At 46.6% G+C, this 23230-nt stretch overlaps 1 protein-coding gene across 1 annotated transcript; it reads right to left on the bottom strand.

The window, feature by feature from the left end:
* Positions 1 to 3009: 3009 nt before the first annotated feature.
* LOC134984859 (zinc finger protein 271-like) lies at positions 3010 to 21293 on the bottom strand. The gene is made up of 2 exons (XM_063950336.1): positions 20274 to 21293; positions 3010 to 6180 (listed from the first exon to the last, which is right to left on the bottom strand). Exons 1-2 carry the CDS (start codon positions 21244 to 21246, stop codon positions 4109 to 4111), a joined length of 3045 nt encoding a protein of 1014 aa, XP_063806406.1. The 5' UTR covers positions 21247 to 21293; the 3' UTR covers positions 3010 to 4108.
* Positions 21294 to 23230: the final 1937 nt, after the last annotated feature.

The following is a 23230-nucleotide window of genomic DNA, read 5'->3' as shown; positions in this document are numbered from 1 at the left end:
TCACGATCCGGGTAATTTATCACCATTTCTTACCTTCCAAGTGTCTCCTGATACTGGCCCAGCGTGCCAATCCTGGATTCCACCTGCGCTGTCTGCGTGCAGCACGCTGTGTAACATGGCCTCAGTCTCTCACATGCTAAACTTCAAACAGACTCTCCCTCCAGATTCAAACATGGGCGCAGCCATGTTTGGATTCATCACATGTTGCTTTACAGCAGGGATGGGGAACCTTTTTTCTACCAAGGGCCATTTGGATATTTATAAAATCCTTCGGGGGCCATACAAAAATTATCAACTTAAAAATTAGCCTGCCCCCAGTCAGTAGTTGTTATGCCCCTAGTAATTTGTTATGCCCGATTAGATTTGCCTCCAGTCAGTTGTTATGACCCATTAGATATGCCCACTGTCAGTTGTTTTGGCCCATTAAATATGCCCCATTAGATATGCCCCCTGTAGTTATGCCCCATTAAATATGCCCCCTGTAGTTATGCCACATTAAATATGCCCCCTAGTAGCGCCGCTTACACACGCACACGTTAAAAGGAAAAAAAAACCACAATGATCACCAGCCCTGCTCCTGCTTCCGAACCGCTGCCCTCCCTCTCCTCGGAACTATGGGAGAGATGTCATGACGTCTCTCCCATAGCGCCGCACAGCCACATATGTGCACTACCTGAGCCAGAAGCCGGGGCATATGGGTGGTAAAATCTCAGCGGGCGCTCGGCATCTCCTCTCGTTTAGGTGAGCCTGGCTGGGCCGGATCAAGTGGCTATGAGGGCCTTATACAGCCCTCGGGCCTGAGGTTCCCCACCCCTGCTTTACAGCCTATCAGCTGCACTCTGGACTCTCCCTGATTACCCAGCCAATACCTGCTTCCCAGCTGGTATAAATATCCTGCATCAAGGCTGCCTACTCATCAGTGCTTTGGTTGTCTAACCTGTACACATGTCTCTCCTGCCTGTGGATTCTTCTGCTTGTATCTCCAGGTATTCCAGCTCCTGTGATCCAGTTCCACTAACAGACCCGCACCTGTTTCCATCCTGCGGTGTAGCCTGACTTCTGCAGTGTTCCAGCATTGCTCCTGATCACTCTCCAAAATCAGACACTGGCTTCCTGCTTCCAGTGTTGGTCCTGCTTCGCTTCCAGCCTCCAGCGGTGTCCTGGTATCGTTGACAACTTCACCTTTCTGCAGCACCGCTCCCCATACTCCACAGTGTACTTACCATGGCCTACCAGCTTTCCACAGTGCTCCTGAGTCGCTGGTATTCTGCTAAGCGGTGCTCCACAGTATCTTTGGTTTTCTTCAACTTCAGCGGTATTCCTATATCGCCTGCATCAGTGACCATCCTACCATTGATCCACAGCGTCCATCGATGCTCACCATCAAACTCTATATCTACAGTGGTGAGTTCTGCCAAACTCTAAATCTACAGTGGTGAGTTCTGCACACCTTTTCATTCATACCGGTTCCATCCAGCACTCTCTGCAAATTACCAAGTACCATCTACTCCTGTGCATGCGTGTTGCTCCAGCCTCTGTGCACCATCTGCTGGGCAGTACCAGTTCATACCTCTCCTCAGCGGTTAGCTGTGGCATACGGACTTACCATCTCCAGTTCTAGCAAGGACTCTGTAATATCTGTTCTGCAAGCCACAGCACTAATTACCCTGCACTTCTGGGAACTGACCTGTAACTTACCATTGTACATCTCCTGTGATGTTTTGCATATCAAAGGTGTCTTTAAGCTGTGTTCAATAAAACTGACTTTACCTTTTACAACTTCATTGTCGTGGTCACGCCTTTGGGCAATGGTTAATAGTACTCCTGTATGTCAAAGAACTCAATACGACCTTCCCGGTTCACTTACACATCAGACCCTACATCTGAGGCTTCCCCAGGTCAGCCTCAGCCCTCAGTTGTGACAAATGGTTGTTAATGCAAATGTTATTTTGTTTAACATATTTTAGTAAAAATCGGAGGGTCAGCGAGACGTTATGGAGCCAATGTATCATTTACTATTTGCTGCTAATTCCCCCAAAACAACCGGACCTCCCAAATGTAAGTAGAAGGGACTGCATACCTTCATACATGTACATTTGCAGGCAAGGGTCAGGTAAGTTTTTTTTTTTTTTAAATACAACCCTATTGTATATTTGAATAGACATTTATTTAAAACCAACAAATGATAAAGATATTTAATTACACAGAGACCCCCCGTAATATCATCGAACTATTCAAATGCGCTGTCAACATCGGACATAGGCAAAATTGCACTGGAAATCTTTTGATTTTAAATGACTTTATTTCATATCTTTAATACACATATTTTTGTCTATATTTTAAACTTAAAAAATACTTTACTCTGCACAACAGCCTATGGGGGTCATTCAGATCCAGCCGCAATAGCGGCCCACAGCCGTTTACTCGTGGTGGCAAAATGCACATGCATAGCGGCCACACAAACACACACATTGCGGTCACATCCCTGAGGGGTGAACGCGGGCGGGCCAGGACCATTGTCCAGGGGCTGTGTGATGTCATATCTGCGATCATCTCTGATTAACCCCCTATAAGCTTCCAGAGTGCACCTCATATCTCATTTTTCCAAGTTACTACAAATGATATGAGATCGGTAGCAGCACTACTTTCAGGTTTATTACACAGAACACACATAAAGGCTGACACAGCAAATAACAGTAACACATACAAGGGAATAATTAGAAATAAGGAAGCATAATCATCAAGTCTAATTATCAACTGGTTCTGTGCGAGACCCATACACCTCTTTACTGCCTCCAGCAGCCACTGGTACTGCACTGCGGCCATCCGTCCTGTCTCCCCCCACTACTGCCATCCACCCTGTCTCCCCCACTACTGCCACCCACCCTGTCTCCCCATACTACTGCCACCAACCTGTCTCCCCACCACTACTGCCACTGCCCTGTCTCCCCCCACTACTGCCACCACCCTGTCTCCCCCCACTACTGCCACCCACCCTGTCTCACCCTACTACTGCCACCTGCCCTGTCTCCCCACTCTGACACCTCAGCCCTGCTTGCGGATGTTTACCCACATAGACACTGCCTCCAGCAGCTCCCACTACTGCCTCCTGCCCTGTCTCTCTGCTCAGCACTGCTTGGGGACAATATTACCCACTTAGACACTGCCTCCAGCAGCCCCCCGCTACTGCACTACTGCCCCCCATTCTGTCTCCCCGACATCTAAGCACTGATTGGGAATTTATGGTACTGCTAAGTCCTTCATCAACAGATGGAAGAAACCAGGGCAGTACGGAGGCAGAAGCTGCTTCTGATACCATGGTCATGCAAGGCTGCCGCCCTCTGGGAGTGTATCTTAGCTTATCAGAATTGCGGAAGAAAGATTATCAGAGTTGCTACTAAATAATTATTTGCAGTTTCTGAGTAGCTGCGGACCTACTCACGAATTGCGATCAGCTCAGTCTGTTTAGTTCCTGGTTTGACGTCACAAACACACCCTGCGTTTGGCCCGCGTTTTTCCCTGAAACGCCTGTGTTTTTTTGCAAACGCAGACTTGCACCGCCCAGAAACGCCCATTTCATGTCAATCATTTACCGAACACCAGTGCGACTGAAAAGCGCTGCAGAAGCCACAGCAAAACTGCTAAGTTTTGTGTTAAATAACTAAGCGCATGCGCCCTGCGTGCCTTCCGCATGCGCAATTTGCAACTAATCACAGCATAGCGAAAATCGGCAACGAACAAACTCGGAATGACCCCCATTATCAGCATTTTGTAACTCTGAACCCCCAAGCGCAAGCCTGGTTGGTTCGCAAAGTTGAGCTGTAGCCCTGCCCTTTGTTGGTGAGCTTCTATCATAAGGACCTGTTTCACCAGGACTGAGTCACAGCCAACTGGCATCACCCACACTTGGAGATCAGCTAGACATTTAGGATTGGTACTGGGTTCTCAGTACCCGGAGCAAAAGACAGATCTGTATAGCAGAGGTAGATGAGGGCATGACATCTGATTATTTCACCCTGCGGTAGCATGTATTATTTCAAAAAGCATAGGAGATAGGATAAGAACCTTGAAGAACAACGCATGGCAATGATAAGTATACTCCAGAAGATTAAAATGGCTTCTCATCTGTGTGACTTCTCTGATGTGTAACAAGTTGTGATTTCCGTGTAAAACAATTCCCACACTCAGAACATGGAAATGGCTTCTCACCTGTGTGACTTCTGTGATGTATAACAAGAGCTGATTTGTGTGCAAAACATTTCCCACACTCAGAGCAAGAAAATGGCTTTGCACCTGTGTGACTTCTCTGATGTTTAACAAGATCTGATTTGTGTGCAAAACATTTCCCACACTCAGAACATGGAAATGGCTTCTCACCTGTGTGACTTCTCTGATGTATAACAAGTTGTGATTTCCATGTAAAACATTTCCCACACTCAGAGCAAGTAATTGGATTCTCACCTGTGTGACTTCTGTTATGACTAATATGATCTGATTTGTATGCAAAACATTTCCCACATTGAGGGCATGGAAATGGATTCTCACCTGTGTGACTTCTCTGATGTATAACAAGTTGTGATTTCCATGTAAAACATTTCCCACACTCAGAGCAAGAAAGAGGCTTCTCACCTGTGTGACTTCTCTGATGTTTAACAAGATCTGATTTTTGTCCAAAACATTTCCCACACTCAGAACATGGAAATGGCTTCTCACCTGTGTGACTTCTGTGATGTATAACAAGAGCTGATTTGTGTCCAAAACCTTTCCCACACTCAGAGCATGGAAATGGATTCTCACCTGTGTGACTTTGCTGATGTCTAACAAGATGTGATTTCTGTGTAAAACATTTCCCACACTCAGAGCACGAAAATGGCTTTGCACCTGTGTGACTTCTCTGATGTTTCACAAGATCTGATTTGTGTGCAAAACATTTCCCACACTCAGAACATGGAAATGGCTTCTCACCTGTGTGACTTCTCTGATGTATAACAAGTTGTGATTTCCACGTAAAACATTTCCCACACTCAGAGCAAGTAATTGGATTCTCACCTGTGTGACTTCTGTTATGACTAATAAGATCCGATTTGTGTGCAAAACATTTCCCACATTCATGGCATGGAAATGGATTCTCACCTGTGTGACTTCTCTGATGTATAACAAGTTGTGATTTCCGTGTAAAACATTTCCCACACTCAGAGCAAGAAAGAGGCTTCTCACCTGTGTGACTTCTCTGATGTTTAACAAGATCTGATTTTTGTGCAAAACATTTCCCACACTCAGAACATGGAAATGGCTTCTCACCTGTGTGACTTCTGTGATGTATAAGAAGAGCTGATGTGTGTGCAAAACCTTTCCCACACTCAGAGCATGGAAATGGATTCTCACCTGTGTGACTTCGCTGATGTCTAACAAGATCTGATTTCTGTGAAAAACATTTCCCACACTCAGTGCAAGAAAATGGTTTTTCACCTGTGTGACTTCTCTGATGTTTAACAAGATGTGATTTTTGTGCAAAAAAAAATCCACACTCAGAACATGGAAATGGCCTCTCACCTGTGTGACTTCTGTTATGACTAACAAGATCTGATTTCTGTGCAAAACATTTCCCACACTCAGGACATGAAAATGGCTTCTCACCTGTGTGACTTTGTTGATGTGTAACAAGTTGTGATTTCCATGCAAAACATTTCCCACACTCAGAACATGGAAATGGTTGCTCACCTGTGTGACTTTGCTGATGTGTAACAAGTTGTGATTTCCATGCAAAACATTTTCCACAGTCAGAACATGGAAATGGCTTCTCACCTGTGTGTCTTCTCTGATGTGTAACAAGAGCTGATTTGTATGTAAAACATTTCCCACACTCAGAACATGGAAATGGCCTCACCCCTGCCTTAGCTGGCTGATGGGTAATAAGCTTTGTGTTCTGTGTAAAACATTTGGCATCTATAGAACAGGGAAACACTGTATCTACTCTCAGAGCTGTAACAGATGCACCAAAATCAGAGTGATCAGGAGAACATTTCTCAGGATCAGAGGAATCAGCGGATAGACCTGGATGTATAATTGGGGTAATGGGGTTATATCCTGGAGAATCCTGTCTGCTGTCATTATCTTTTATGTCACAATCCGGGGATAACATTAGATGTCCTTCTGAGATATTCCTGCTTGTGTGTCCATCTGCTGGAAATAAAATACATTATGGAAATGTGACATTTCCTGTAACAATATTAATCTTGTAAACAATAGGAGAAGACGACTCTCTGGGACACTTAATTGTAAATGTGTGTATATAATAAAACATAACTTTTAATGAAGGCTTTATAATATTGTGTCTCATACTATCATTGTGTCCACCCTCCTGAGAACACTCACAATAACAAATGTATTATAATAAGACTTAGATATCTCTCTCTTGTACTGGTAACTAACCATGAAGTATAAATGGAGATGTAGTCACTCGCCAAGTCCTATGTCAGCACCAATGTAAAACAATGGATGGGGAACATATCGTATGAATTGGAGATTCTAGATGAACAATAACATCAGTCATATGAGCTGATGGATCAGAGACATGTCTCCTAACGTTACTCCTGGAAGCATTGGTAAGGTAGCATTCCTTTATGCATACCTCCCAACATGACCCTCTCCAGGAGGGACACAATGCTCTACTCCTGGACTTCTCTCTTAATTTATGATTGCCATCACCTGTGCTGAAACACCTTTCTTATCCATTACCTGTTCAATACAGGTGCCAGCAATCATACATTAAGGAAAAGTCCAGGAGCAGAGCATTGTGTCCCTCCTGGAGAGGGTTATGTTGGGAGGTATGCTTTATGTGTGTGCTCATACACTGGTAAGCCTGTACAGGTGTTACTCTCCCTTATATAACGAATATTGCTACAGCAGAGTAGGTGTGGAACAAGGTCTTTTACATGCAATACACCATATAATACCCTGTAATCATCATCTGCTAGGTTATAATCCACTGTTACACCCCAATCATCAGTGTTTTACCTCTATTCTCTCACTAGTATTAAGGATGATGTGTGTACGGTAAGTATGATACAGAGAATTACATATCAGAATCTATACAGCTGCCGCCATACTTCTGCTTTTCATACGTGTGCTACTGGCAGCAGTGAACATCTGAGTGAGAGTGCAGGGAAGACAGCAGAGTCTGATGAGAAAGAGATTGGATCCGCCTTTGCAGGGCTGTACCACACCTGTCACCCCTGTTAGTATATAAAAATAAGATTTTAAACCTACCGGTAAATCTTTTTCTCCTAGTCCGTAGAGGATGCTGGGGACTCCATAAGGACCATGGGGTATAGACGGGCTCCGCAGGAGATAGGGCACTTTAAGAAAGCTTTGGATTCTGGGTGTGCACTGGCTCCTCCCTCTATGCCCCTCCTCCAGACCTCAGTTTGTAAATCTAAGGGCGAGATTTATACCAGCCACACCAATCACACTGTATAACTTGTGATAAACTACACAGTTAACCATATGAACAACAACATAGACTCGGTTCAACCGATAAACTATAACATAACCCTTATGTAAGCAATAACTATATACAAGTCTTGCAGAAGAAGTCCGCACTTGGGACGGGCGCCCAGCATCCTCTACGGACTACGAGAAATAGATTTACCGGTAAGTAAAATCTTATTTTCTCTAACGTCCTTGAGGATGCTGGGACTCCGTAAGGACCATGGGGATTATACCAAAGCTCCCGAACGGGCGGGAGAGTGCGGATGACTCTGCAGCACTGAATTGAGCAAACAGGAGGTCCTCCTCAGCCAGGGTATCAAACTTACAGAACATTGCAAAGGTATTTGACCCCGACCAAGTAGCAGCTCAGCACAGCTGTAGTGCCGAGACCCCTCGGGCAGCCGCCCAAGAAGAACCCACCTTCCTAGTGGAATAGGCCTCTACCGAATTTGGTAACGGAAAACCCGCCAAAGGAATCTATTTCTCCGTCGTTCACATCCAGAACGAAGACTGCTAATATAGCGTTTACCAGTCTTTCCACCCAGCTGAAAACTTTTTCGGCTTCTGCCTTTGCCGCTTTGCTCCTTGTTCCGCCCTAGCGGCTTACTTACACCACTGCTGTCAAGTCGTCCGACAGAATTAACACGGGCAGATCACGAAGCATATGTTCATTGAAAATAGCTCTTAATTCAAGAAAGGTTATTGCAGACAAACTTCCCAGCTTGACCTTTTCCTCTGGAAATATTTCCCTTGCACGGACTCCTCTCCAGTCTCGGAGATCTGCATGCATGGAGACCAGGATCTCATCCTGTATTCCGAACCTTCGTCCCTCTAGGAGGTGAGAACTGAGCAGACACCACAGGAGTGATATCCTGGCCATTAGGATTATATTCTGGTGCATGTGCAGGTGAGATCCGGACCACATTTCCAACTGGCCCCGTGAAAACCACTCTGGCATTTGACCTGCTCACCGAAAAAGCCTCTTAGGCTGCACCATCTTCTTCATCAACGGAACATATTGATGGATTGTCACTGTAAACCTGATCCGACTCTGGATCCTCAGATCTCTTTCCACAGGAACACACAGAACTTCGACCGTTCAGTATCTACTCTGGTACCCACCTCCGACGTCTGCGTCATTGGGATCAACAGCCTTCCCCTGTGTTGAAGAACAGTCAGAGAGAAACAACGATTTGCACCACTTGTGTCTTGACCTCGCCTTAATCAGGAGTGTGTCCCAGTACAGAATAACAATGGCTCTCACTGTTGAAAGAATACCATCCTACTGCCATCACTCCAGTGAAATGGCATAGACAATCGGGGCGTGGCTACGATGGGCATGGAGTAGCACGTACTGTGCTGAGCTCTCCTGCCTCAACATCCTTTTATATATCCGGATGGCTTCCCCCCGGGGTTCGTGGGTGCCCTGGACTTGCCTAGCCTTGTGGTGGACCCATCGGAGTGTGTCTGTCCCTGGTCTGCTGCCCTAGCTGTGTGACTGGCCGCCGTGACGGACTCGGCCTGGGCTCTGCTGCGCCACGTGGGACGCGGTGTCCGTGGCGGCGGGGATTGGAACGCTGCCTCGGGCTCCCGGGGAGTGATCTGCGGCCGTGTGTGCCCTCTGCCCTCCTCTCTTCTGCTGCCGCTTGGTCCTGCTGCCTGAGTGCGGTCTCCCCTGCTCCGGCCGCGGCTGCCCGCGCTGCTTCCGGTCGGCGGCCGGGGGACTGCACCCCCTGACCTACTGCTGGGCTGGGCGTGCCCCCCCCCGCTTCTCCCTGTGTCGGGTACCTCCTGCCTGCTACTGTTGCCGGAGGGGCCACGCTGCTGCTGCTGCAGCCTTGAAACAATAAAGCTCCACAACTCAGGCCCCATATAAAGTACCTCCCAGGTGCTTTCAGTGAGAACTACTGCTGGGGCTGGCGGCTGTCCAGGAGTCGGAGGTGCTCCACTGTGGGGTGTCACTCATATTGGGCTGTACAGAGGCCCCCCCGTCTCTTCTCCCCCCTCCAGAGCTGCATGTGGGGCTAGGGAGACAGGGAATTAAGCTCTCACCCCAGTCATTATCTCCTCAATACTCCCCTGCTGCATATTTACTACCTGAAATATAGGGCTGTGACTTTTTCTTTTTTCATTATATATCTCCGGCTGGAGGCTGCTGGCCCACCATTGTGTGATTCCTGATTTGTTGATATAGCACTGGCTGGAAGACTGTCTACTTGTCTTATCATAACTCTCTCGTATAGTGCTGCAGTTCCTCTTGGAGGTGAATATAAAGATTGTTATGGGGAAAACTTCTCAGGCTGCAGCCAAGCTTGAAAAATATGCCAGGAATCCTCCTGCACAAAATAAGAGAATGGGGGGGTCATAGAATGGCTCCTCTCCTCCGTCTCCGGCTACAAGTGCTGGCTCCAATCCCCCTGAAGCTACAGAGGATGCTCTCCAAAGGGTACTGGATGCAGTTAATGCCAGCGAAGGCAGGCTGGCCGACAAGATCACTCAAGTACAATCGGATCTCTCTTTAATCCATCTGGATCTACAACGCGTTAGAGAGAGTATGGGGGAGGCGGAAACCCGTATTTCTACTGTTGAGGACACTGTGGCTCCGCTTGGCCGACGCACCACTGCCCTTGAATCCCAGATGACGGAGGTGCAGAAAAAGTTGACCGATTTGGAGGGGCGTCTGAGACGGAATAACATTCGGTTTGTGGGCCTACCTGAGAAGGAAGAGGGTGATGCACCTGAGCGGTTTTTGGAGAAGTGGCTCCTAGATTTCTTTGGGACGGATGCTTTTACGTCACACTATGCGGTGGAACGAGCACATAGAATCCCTATGCGGCCACTACCGCCTGGTGCTCCTCCCCGAACACTTATAACTAAATTCCTACACTTCAAAGATCGGGACATGGTTCTAACCCTAGCACGCACCAATGGCCCACTCAAGTGGAATGGTACCCGGATCTCGGTGTTTCCTGATTTTGCGGTCGACATCCAGAAGGAGAGATCCCAATTCCTTCCAATCAAGAGACGTCTTCGAGAGCTCAATCTCCCTTATGCTATGCTCTTTCCCTCGAAGTTGCGGGTGGTCGCGGGAGGAGAGACAAAATTCTTTCTGACCCCGCGGGAGGCGGCGACATGGCTTGACTGGCAGTTCCCGGCCGGGCGCGCTCTGGCAAATGACTGAGTGTCACGATTACCCACGGAATGAGCTGCGATATATGTCCTCACATACTTTGTGCCTACAGTTAATTAATTAATTATTAATGTTTGTTGACTTTTTCCTTCCAGGTGGCCTTTACTGGTAGTATATTGAATGTTGCACTTGCTGTTGGGTCCCTGCTGGGTCAGGGGGCTGGGTGCTGCCTTGACCCTGGGGGGGTTAGGTTATGGTAGGGGAGCAATGCCTGCCCTTGGCCACTATATTTTTTTTGTCCTCTTTACTAGTTGTTTAGTTGTTGGGAGGTTACTTTGGGGGTAGGTATGCCACAGTTCGGGCCGGTATACAGGGTGGGGGGGTTGTATGGGGGGGAAGGGTGGATTTGATGGGTTGATGTTTTTTATGCATTGCTGTTGCGACATATTTAGCGGCATTTTTTGTGGGCAGTTACTTTCCTGTCTATTTGGGATACCTTCCCTGTCTTGGACACACTTAACACTTAGCGCTACTATGTATTATGGCATCACTTAGTCTAAAATTTTTATCCTGGAATGTGCGGGGCATTAATGATAAAATGAAAAGGGCCCTGGTGCTTCGACAGATTAGGCAGTACTCCGCAGATGTGATTTGTCTTATGGAGACGCACCTGGAGGGAGACAAAGTTCTATCACTTAAAAAGCCATGGATAGGGTGGTCGTACCACTCCACTCATACTTCCCATTCCAGAGGCATCTCCATCATGATCCGTAGATCTGTTCCATTTGTTGTGGGCCAGGTACAGGTGGACCGGTGGGGAAGATATATTTTTCTTAACTGTCAGATAAATTCCATGTCTTTATTGTTGTTGGCTATTTATATTCCTCCACCATACTCCCCGGAGGTTCTACGCAAAGCTGCCGATTTTATGTCCCTTTACCCCAACATTCCCACTGTTTGCATTGGGGATTTTAATAATGTCATGGATCCTGGAGTGGATAGATTTAGCACCAATGTCACTGTGCCTCGTCCACGCCCGGGTAACTTCGCTCGGTTAGTGGAGGGTATGGGCCTGGTGGACGTCTGGAGAGCACGGCATCCGGCTGCTCGCCAGTTCTCCTGCTTCTCTCCTACTTCTCCTTTTCTAGGATTGATATAGCCCTGGTCTCCCCCTGTATGATTCCCAAAATTAATGATGTCCAATATGCAACTAGAGGTATCTCTGACCACTCTCCAATACTGTTGAATCTGGATACTGGAGGTTCCCGTGGGCAGTTGTTTTGGAAATTTAACTCATTCTGGCTTTCACAGATGGACACTGGAGCGGAGCTTGCATGGCGGGAGTTCCTGGAGCTAAACGGGGGTACTGTTGGCCCAGCAATCCTCTGGGACGCATTTAAAGCATTTATACGAGGTTCATTAATTAGAAGGGTTGCTACTTTAAAAAATGGCTACAAGCTCCAGGAAATGGAGCTTGAGGCGTCCTGCAGGTCCCTAGAAATCCAATATTTGCAAGATGGATTGGTTGCCTCCAAGGACGCATGGTTGCTTGCGCAGTCCAAATGGAGAAACTGTCTGTCTGATAAAGCCAAATACCGGTTACTGTATGCCCAACACTCTTATTATGCTACGGGCGATAGACCAGGTACTTATCTAGCACATTTAGCGGCGGCAGATAAATTCTCCAATACTGTCCTTGCGATAGGCGGGGACGATGGTGTAACTTATGTAAAAACCCCGGAAATAGCGGACCAATTTGTTGTTTATTATAAGAGTCTGTATAGTACAAGATTATCGGCGGATTTAACGGAAATAAATGAGTATCTTGCTGATATACCATTGCCCTCGCTCTCTAATGTGGCAGCTGAATTCCTGGACTCCCCTTTGTCATTGACGGAAATTGAAATAGCCATAAAGTCATTTCCTGGAGGCAAGGCATTGAGCTATATAAGAAACATATTGACTTTTATGGCCCTAAATTGCTCACTCTGTTCAATGACCTGTTGGAATTGGGGTCGCTGCCGGATTCTATGACTGAGGCTTTGATAATAGTGCTACTAAAGCCGGATAAGAACCCAGAGCGGGTAGATTCATATAGACCTATCTCGCTACTTACAACTGATGTCAAGGTCTTAGCAAAGATCCTGGCAATTAGACTGAACTCCGTTATTACCCAAATTATACACACAGATCAGACCGGTTTTGTGCCGGGGCGGTCCACTCTGACTAACCTTAGGCGTTTGTTCACACACTTACAGGGCCCTCGCGGGGACGCCGACACTTCTGTTGTGGTGTCCCTTGACGCTGCTAAAGCTTTTGATTCAGTGGAGTGGGCGTTCTTGTGGGGGTCTATGGCCCGCTTCGGCATTGGACCACGCTTTATATGGTGGGTCAAGTTACTTTACTCTGGCCCATCAGCTAGGGTCTCGATAAATGGATTCATTTCATCTGCATTTCCCTTAGCCAGGGGTACAAGGCAGGGCTGTCCACTATCCCCTATCCTCTTTGCTTTGGCAGTGGAACCCTTGGCGTGCTTGGTGCGTTCTGACTTGCGGGTGGGCTCCACCACGGACAAGATTGCTTTATACGCGGATGATATTCTGCTGTTTATATCAGACTACCGCAATACCATGCCACATGTGTTGCGTGTTATTGACACCTATGGCGGATACTCTGGCCTGTCCATCAATTGGGATAAGTCCTGCATATTGCCCTTTCGGGGTACTTGTCCGGGTGTCCCGCCCGTGGCCCTCCCTCTACGTTGGGTGGACTCATTCAAGTACTTAGGAATCTGGGTCACAAATAATCCTTCTCAATACTTTTCCCTAAACATAAAACCTCTTATAGAGTGAAAATGGTGGCCCTGCCTAAGTTGCTGTATGTACTGCAGCACTCCCCTGTCTATCTCCCATTAAAAACCTTTCGGAAAATAGATGGTGTTCTGTCCTCTATCGTATGGTCCAAACGCAGGGTCAGAATAAAATTAGACACCCTCACACGCTCCCGTGACTCTGGGGGCCTGGGCCTCCTTAAATTCAGATTGTATTATCTAGCGGCACAAATGGTGCATATTAGTAAGTGGTTACATGATCCTGCTAGAGATGAATTGATCTCCCGAATTCTCTATGTAACAGATCGGAATTGCACCCCATTACAACTACTATTGAGTAACAATGTAGCAATACTTGACCTTCCCGTTGTCAAACAAGCAATTATGGTATGGAGACAGACGCATAGACTGCTCCGGGGAGAGGGTTGGGATCCGGAAACGCCTCTGGCCTACGCACGTTCTCTTAACGAGCTTGCATCGTTACAGATAATGGAGGTCTGGTGTCGCCGGGGAGTGCAGTCTCTTGGGCAATTGTATCATATGGGTATCTTTAAGTCGTTCCAACAATTGCAGGAGGATTATAATATCCCATCCTTCTACTTTTATCGATATCTACAACTCCGCCATGCTTGTCAGGTTCAGTTTGCAAACGCTCCGCTGATGCTCCGGGACACACCAGTGAGGGAACTATTTATTAATCTTCAAAACTGTACCATTTCCATATTTTACTCTGCTTTACTACGTGCATATCATTGTGAGACCCTACTTTCTCTTAAATCTAGATGGGAATGCGATCTGGGGCCCATATCTAATGACACTTGGGAGGATGCGCTGGGTGCCTCTAGGCTGGCGACCACAGCGGTCCGGTACCAGCAGGTGCATCTATATTACTCCTGAAAGATTGATGAAATTCGGAGGAAGGGTGGATTCTAGATGTCCCAAGTGTGCTCTGGATGGAGGTACATTCTGGCACATGATATGGTCCTGTAGGATAGTTAATGCATTTTGGCAGGAAGTACTCAGGATTATGGTCTCCACTGGGGTTCCTGCTGATGTGCTGACCCCCCTGGGTGTATACTGGCGGTGGTGGATGGGGAGTTGCTGGATGCCCCCTTCAGGCGTTATGTTATCAGCCTGTGTGCTCTTGCACAGGTTTCTTTAGCCCGGGCGTGGATGGCACCTGATGGCCCAGATATCGACTCATGGATTGCCTTAGTGAATACTACAGTGGCACATGAAAGATTTGTCTATTTGTCCAGGAAAGCCATTATTAAATATTATGCGATATGGGATAGGTGGCTATCATCGCCATATGCTAAGAGGGCCCGCATTGCTATGCCTGCGGTTGTGAGTTCAACTTCACCATAATCATCCCGGGGTTGTAGGAGGAGGCTAGGGGTTGGTACTGCTTGCACAATTTTGTTATATACAAAATACCACACCTAAGACACTACCTCATACGTTTGATAACGTCGATTGCTTACTTATAAATATGTGTGTGCGATATTATATATGCTGCTTGATTTTGTTGCTGACAGCAATGCTATAGTTTTAGGAAATAAGTATGTATTGTGTAATGTACAAAAAAGGAAAACGGTTTCAATAAAAAGTGTTGAATTTAAAAAAATGGCAAAGAGAATCCTGGATATCAACCCAGGTAAGCTGAATGCGGAGAAAAAAAAACGCATTTAAACCCCTTACTACCTTTATGTGCTGGAGCTCCCTGGCCTGAGAGATTCCATCCTGTAGTTCAACTTCGTAAGGAGAAATCTTTGTTTTCCTTTTATTTTTTTTATTTTTTTAAACAGGGACGGCAGGACAATGCCCTGAACCTGACGCAACTCTGGTATGGCGTCGCATACTACCTCACCTTCCAGAGGGGAACGGTAAGATCTATTTGAAAAATCAGTGAGGGAAACCATCTATAAACGCCAGTATGTCCCCCTTTGGATTCTATAATTAACTCATAGGTCCAAGTCCATTCCCGGTCTGACTGAAGAGTATTGGACGAGTTTCCACCGGAGTGGGCTCCAGCCAGATAGACCCAGCGACATGCGGTGGATGTGGTAGAAACAGCAAACGACATCCGCTTCAGCGAACCTAACACGGCTGCAGAACTCTTACTTTTCACCTTCCACTATCTGCACAGAAAGGGAAAAAAGAACGGTATCGAACCGGTTGAAATGACTGCATCCCACAGCAGAATGCGTCACCAACCGTTGTGAGGAAATCTAACTCACGAAGTTACACTTACCAGTGGTATCTGCCGAGATTGACTGAGGCCTCCCCAAACAGCGGTACACCGTCCCAGGGAAACACTGCAGTATCTCTCGGAGTCAGCCTCAGCATTCCCCCGGCCACACCTCCTACAGTCGCACACCAGCCTTCCGCCATGTTATAGAGAGGAACCAACATAAGAAACATCCCCTCTCTCTATAGGGTAATTCTATCAGATGTCTTTCCGAATATAAACACTCCCCCATGTGCATGAAATGCAAATAACTCCAAAGCATAGAAATAAAATATCACGTAGCTTCCTGCGTACGATGCTTTGTGACAGGGCCCGTGCAGACCAGGAGTTGACTTTTACAGTATTCTATCCGCGGCGGGAAAAGAATAAACATTCGGACTCCTTGTGAGGATCTGAGACCAACTCGTCACGGCCGTCCTAGAGCTTTATCAACAGAGCGACCAGCACATGAGAAGGATTACTATTACTTCAGCATTCATTAGAAACCGTAATATGAATATACATATTGTAATACACATATCCTACATATATATATATATATATATATATATATATATACTGATGTCCGGCACTCCCACTGGTAACAGTCACCTGTGTATTTGCTCCGGTGCCCTCCTCGTGGACGCTGCGGTCTGTGCACATACAGGAATCAAACAAACGGCGGCACCCAGGAGACGAAGAGATGGTGAAACAAAACGGTGCTTTATCTGATAAAGCACCGTTTTGTTTCACCATTTCTTCGTCTCCTGAGTGCCGCCGTTTGTTTGATTCCTGTATATATATATATATATATATATAGATAGATATATATATATATATAGATACATACGTATAAGCGGATTGTCCGGAACCATCGGGTCCCTAGTGACATCAATGTGTTCTGAATGTGTATGACCATGTACTGAATGCCCCAGTTGTGGATCTGACAGGAAACCTTATGGTCGACAGAAAACCTAGTATTCGTCGACAGCAGGGAGTAGGAACCAGGCAAAATAACATTCTTGCGACCCCGAGGGGTCCAAGGGAAATATACATATATAATTTTAATATCACACCCCCACAAATACTACCATGTCTGTGCTCGAGCTACAGGCCCATGAAACCGTACCATACATATACACACACATATATATATATATATATATATATATACAGGCATAAGTTAGTTACAGCATGTTAATTTACACCCAGTATTGACAGTTGGTGCCGACAGGGTCACCCACATACTACTGTGTCTCCCATAGCGTGTTTACTCTTTGAAAGAATACCACTACCGACCTGCTGACACTTCATTTACTCAATCAAGTACCACAGGAGTCGGCAATGCCGACAGAGATATTCCCATAACTGTCTGCGACAGAGCCCTCACACATGTCAAGACGTGTACTAAAAGCTATAGTGGGTATCTGACAGGGAAAACACAGACACTTATACACAACACACTGACTACACGGCCATGATCTAACATAGTGCTATACTTCTATATTGCACTAATCACTGTGCCCCACTTTGTTTACACTGCTATGTAACATAGTGCTATACTTCTATATTGCACTAATCACTGTGCCCCACTTCCTTTACACTGCTATGTAACATAGTGCTATACTTCTATATTGCACTAATCACTGTGCCCCACTTCCTTTACACTGCTATGTAACATAGTGCTATACTTCTATATTGCACTAATCACTGTGCCCCACTTTGTTTACACTGCTATGTAACATAGTGCTATACTTCTATATTGCACTAATCACTGTGCCCCACTTCCTTTACACTGCTATGTAACATAGTGCTATACTTCTATATTGCACTAATCGCTGTGCCCCACTTCCTTTACACTGCTATGTAACATAGTGCTATACTTCTATATTGCACTAATCGCTGTGCCCCACTTCCTTTACACTGCTATGTAACATAGTGCTATACTTGTATATTGCACTAATCACTGTGCCCCACTTCCTTTACACTGCTATGTACACAGAGCTTTTGGCGGGGACTGTTGGAGAAAATGGCGCTGTATCGTGCTGTGAGGGCTAAGCCACGCCCCGTATCGGCGCGCTTCAGCCCCGCTGTTATTTTAACGGTTCATGCTGGCGGGGGTTCGTATACAGTGTCCGTGCACTGTATACATGTCATGCCAGGCTTTTTAGTGAGGTATATTGCTGCCCAGGGCGCCCCCCTACCTGCGCCCTGCACCCTTGTAGTGCCATTGGTGTGTGGGAGCAATGGCGCGCAGCGCGACCACTGCGTGTTACCTCCAGGACACTGAAGTCTTCTGCCGTCACTAAAGTCTTCTTTCCTTCTCATACTCACCTGGCTTCTTTCTTCTGGCTTCTGTGAGGGGGGTGACGGCGTGGCTCCGGGAACAAGCAGCTAGGCGCACCAAGTGATCGAACCCTCTGGAGCTAATGGTGTCCAGTAGCCTAAGAAGCAGAGCCCTTAACTCAGAAGAAGTAGGTCTGCTTCTCTCCCCTCAGTCCCACGCTGCAGGGAGCCTGTAGCCAGCAGGTCTCTCTGAAAATAAAAAACCTAACATAAAGTCTTTCAGAGAAACTCAGTAGAGCTCCTCTGTGTGTGACCAGTCTCACCTGGGCACAGAGTCTAACTGGAGTCTGGAGGAGGGGCATAGAGGGAGGAGCCAGTTCACACCCAGTTTAAGTCTTTATAGTGTGCCCATGTCTCCTGCGGATCCCGTCTATACCCCATGGTCCTTACGGAGTCCCCAGCATCCTCTAGGACGTATGAGAAATCCTGGGAAAACCCAGAGAAAAAATTCCAGATCCTTAAAAGAATTCTCATTGCTTTCCCTTTCCCTGAAGAGGATAGGAAGAAGTGGGAAAACCCACCTATAGTAGACGCTTCTGTATCTAGGCTTTCTAAAAAGGTGGTTTTACCTGTCCCTGGTTCAACCACCATAAAGGAGCCGGCTGACCGCAAGATTAAGACTACGCGCAAATCACTATACACTGCTACAGGCGTGGCTTTAAGGCCCACTATTGCTTGTGCGTGGATTTCTAAAGCCATAGTAAAGTGGTCAGGCACCTTACTAGAGGACTTAGATACTATGGATAGGAGTGACATTGACTTGTTTTTACGTCACATACAGGATTCTGCAAGTTTCATGGTGGAGGCCATGAAGGACATTGGCCTGCTTCTTCCATGGCTGTCTCGGCACGCAGAGGACTCTGGCTACGCCAATGGACTGCGAATGCAGTATCAAAGAAAAGTGTGGAAAATCTGCCATTCACAGGTCAGGCACTATTTGGGGACGCATTGGATGCGTGGATTTCCACGGCGACTGCGGGTAAGTCGACATTTCTTCCCACCGCAGCAGCCCCAGCTAGGAAATCTTATCCTACACCTACACTGCAGTCCTTTTGTACCGCAACATTTAAAAAATCCAAACCACCTCCCACGTTCTTTACAGGAGGTCGGGGAAGATCAAAAAAACCTGCACCAACAGGTTCCCAGGGACAGAATCCAGGTTCTGCTTCCTCCAAATATTCAGCATGATGGTGGACCTCTCAACGTGGAGATCAGGCAGGTGGGAGCGAGACTAAAAGATTTTAGTCACGTCTGGGTGTCATCATGCTTGCATAGAGGGACAACAGCAGCACTGTGCCCGCTGCCCTAATGCCGCCATCTGAACCGGTTTAGCACTCACCACTCAATTAGGGGTGGCGGCATGCTGTGAGGAAGAGCGCACACTGCTGTGGGTGAGCGAAACAACCCCTTTCAGGAGCTATGTCCTGTCAGCGGGGATCTGGACTATTAACCCTTCAAGAGGTTGGTACCGGTCCCCCCCCTAAGTCTCACGACGCAGGCAGACTGGTGCCAACCCGTTCTTCCTGAAAACAAAAATTAAAATAAAATCTGAAGAAAACTCTCTGGAGCTCCAGAGATTGCACCCGGCTCCTTGGGCACATTTTTCTAAATGTAGTCTGGTAGGAGGGACATAGAGGGGAGGAGCCAGCACACACTAATGATTTCTTAAAGTGCCAGGCTCCAATAGACCCGATCTATACCCCATAGTACTAAGACCATCCCAGTATCCCCAGCCTAGAATAATAGGGGCTGATGGCTCCTGATGTATGAGATACACCAGAGAGTGTGGGGAGAAGACTGGTCAGATTTCTGGGCTGGTAACACACAGTGACATGATGTGAAGGGATAGCAGGAGTATAATAGGTGCTGATGGCTCCTGATGTATGAGATACACCAGAGAGTATGGGGAAGAGACTGGTCAGATCTCTGGGCTGGTAATACACAGTGACATGATGTGAGGGGGAGCAGGAGTATAATAGAGGCTGATGGCTCCTGATGTATGAGATACACCAGAGAGTGTGGGGAGGAGACTGGTCAGATCTCTGGGCTGGTAGCACACAGTGACATGATGTGAGGGGGAGAATAGGAGTATAATAGGGGCTGATGGCTCCTGACTTCCCCACTGGGAAAATAAATATTCCTCATTAGTTTGTACTGACAGAGGAGGGTGTAGGATAAGAGATTGCTGTAGTGACTGAGCAAGGAGAATATGTGACTCTTTTCTGTAATAAGTGTTTATTACTCACCTGTGCTGATATCTGTAGGGATCTCCTCCTCCTTACACTGCTGATCACCTCTCACATACGTCTCTTCTTCTCCCTCTATATCTTCTGCCTTTATATCAGTCACATACGTCTCATCTTCTCCCTCTATATCTTCTACCTTTATATCAGTCACATACGTCTCTTCTTCTCCCTCTATATCTTCTGCCTTTATATCAGTCACATACGTCTCTTCTTCTCCCTCTATATCTTCTGCCTTTATATCAGTCACATACGTCTTTTCTTCTCCCTCTATATCTTCTGCCTTTATATCAGTCACATACGTCTCTTCTTCTCCCTCTATATCTTCTGCCTTTATATCAGTCACATACGTCTCTTCTTCTCCCTCTGTATCTTCTGCCTTCATATCAGTCACATACGTCTCTTCTTCTCCCTCTATATCTTCTGCCTTTATATCAGTCACATACGTCTCTTCTTCTCCCTCTATATCTTCTGTCTTTATATCAGTCACATACGTCTCTTCTTCTAACTCTAGATCTTCTGCCTTCATATCAGTTACATACGTCTCTACTTCTCCCTCTATATCTTCTGCCTTTATATCAGTCACATACGTCTCTTCTTCTCCCTCTATATCTTCTGCCTTTATATCAGTCACATACGTCTCTTCTTCTAACTCTAGATCTTCTGCCTTTATATCAGTCACATACGTCTCTTCTTCTCCCTCTATATCTTCTGCCTTTATATCAGTCACATACATCTCTTCTTCTCCCTCTATATCTTCTGCCTTTATATCAGTCACATACATCTCTTCTTCTCCCTCTATATCTTCTGCCTTTATATCAGTCACATACGTCTCTTCTTCTTCCTCTGTATCTTCTACCTTTATATCAGTCACATACGTCTCTTCTTCTCCCTCTATATCTTCTGACTTCATATCAGTTACATACGTCTCTTCTTCTCCCTCTATATCTTCTGCCTTTATATCAGTCACATACATCTCTTCTTCTCCCTCTGTATCTTTGACTTTAATATTATTTAATTGGGCTTCACCCTATGTAAACCATCAATAAAAGAAGACTGTAATAATTGTTGATTTCAGTAATAGATTAAACAATGCAAATATATTGATACACACAGCTGCTCTACACATCATATAGTGACAGTCACTTTAGTATATTGGTGAGACGCTAAATACCACTTACCTGATCCTCCTGTGGGATCCTGTGATTCTCCTCTGTACAATCCTGGGAATACAGGGGACGGGGACATCTCTCTGGGGTATCTCTGTTACTGGGTCCATCTGTAGGAGACACACAGTGACTGAGTACAGTGTATATATGTGATTATCAGATGATGTGTGTATATAGGGGGCCCCAATACCTGCTCTCCCCTGTACAATACATGACAGTCTCCTCTTACCCAGTGATGTGAGGGGCTGGTGATTCTCCATCATCACGTCCTTGTACAGACCCCTGTGTTCCTCTATATACTCCCCCTCCTGTATGGAGACATAGACAGTGACATCCTGACACCTTATAGACACCTGACACACACAGTGATACAGTCATCACCCAGACACTTCCCCTGGTGTTACTGTATAATGCCCCATTCCCAGCAGTCACCTCTCCAGTCATCACCCAGACATATCCCCTGGTGTTACTGTATAATGCTCCATTCCCAGCAGTCACCTCTCCAGTCATCACCCAGACACATCCCCTGGTGTTACTGAATAATGTCCCATTCCCAGCAGTCACCTCTCCAGTCATCACCCAGACACATCCCCTGGTGTTACTGTATAATGTCCCATTCCCAGCAGTCACCTCTCCAGTCATCACCCAGACACATCCCCTGGTGTTACTGTATAATGTCCCATTCCCAGCAGTCACCTCTCCAGTCATCACCCAGACACATGCCCTGGTGTTACTGTATAATGTCCCATTCCCAGCAGTCACCTCTCCAGTCATCACCCAGACACATCCCCTGGTGTTACTGTATAATGTCCCATTCCCAGCAGTCACCTCTCCAGTTATCACCAGACACGTCCCCTGGTGTTACTGTATAATGCCCCATTCCCAGCAGTCACCTCTCCAGTTATCACCAGACACATCCCCTGGTGCTACTGTATAATGTCCCATTCCCAGCGGTCACCTCTCCAGTCATCACCCAGACACGTCCCCTGGTGTTACTGTATAATGCCCCATTCCCAGCAGTCACCTCTCCAGTCATCACCCAGACACATCCCCTGGTGTTACTGTATAATGCCCCATTCCCAGCAGTCACCTCTCCAGTCATCACCCAGACATGCCCCCCTGGTATACTGTATAATACCCCATTCCCAGCAGTCACCTCTCCAGTCATCACCCAGACACATCCCCTGGTGTACTGTATAATGCCCCATTCCCAGCAGTCACCTCTCCAGTCATCACTCAGACACGTCCCCTGGTGTTACTGTATAATGTCCCATTCCCAGCAGTCACCTCTCCAGTCAGCAACTGAATGATCTTTTTGGTGAGTTCCAGGATCTTCTGGTCATTGTGTCTCTCAGGTGTCAGTGAGTGAGGTGGAGGCACCGTGATGGGGCTCTGTGTTCTACTCAGTCCTCCTGACACACGGGGATGGCTGCTGGTTATCTCACACTTATTGGATGTCTTCTTCACTATTGTGTAATCCTGTGTAATGGTGGAGACATCAAATATCAATATATACACTCCCAGATCCCCTCACCTCGCCAGTCTTGTCCCTGTATTATTACTATAGAAATTAGTGACCTCACTCTGACGCTCCCAGATCCCCTCACCTCCTTAGTCATGTCCCTGTATTAACACTATAGATATAAGTGAAGTCACTGTGACGCTCCCAGATCCTATCACCTTCCCAGTCATGTCCCTGTATTATTACTATAGATATATGGTATGTCACTGTGACACTCCCAGATTCTCTCACATCTCCAATCATGTACCTGTATTATTACTATAGATATA

This window comes from Pseudophryne corroboree (assembly GCF_028390025.1).
Source record: "Pseudophryne corroboree isolate aPseCor3 chromosome 3 unlocalized genomic scaffold, aPseCor3.hap2 SUPER_3_unloc_89, whole genome shotgun sequence".
Classification (NCBI taxonomy): domain Eukaryota; kingdom Metazoa; phylum Chordata; class Amphibia; order Anura; family Myobatrachidae; genus Pseudophryne; species Pseudophryne corroboree.
Note: the sequence above shows the minus strand (reverse complement) of the source record. Positions and strands in the feature narration are given on the sequence as shown.

What these genes read in the sequence shown, in the direction of transcription:
- LOC134984859 (XM_063950336.1), bottom strand. Translation starts at nt 21,246, where the DNA reads ATGTATGTGACTGATATAAAGGCAGAAGATATAGAGGGAGAAGAAGAG. An exon ending in CCCTACAGATATCAGCACAG is followed by an intron (nt 6,181 to 20,273) that starts GTGAGTAATAAA and finishes TATTTCCAGCAG; the next exon opens with ATGGACACACAAGCAGGAAT.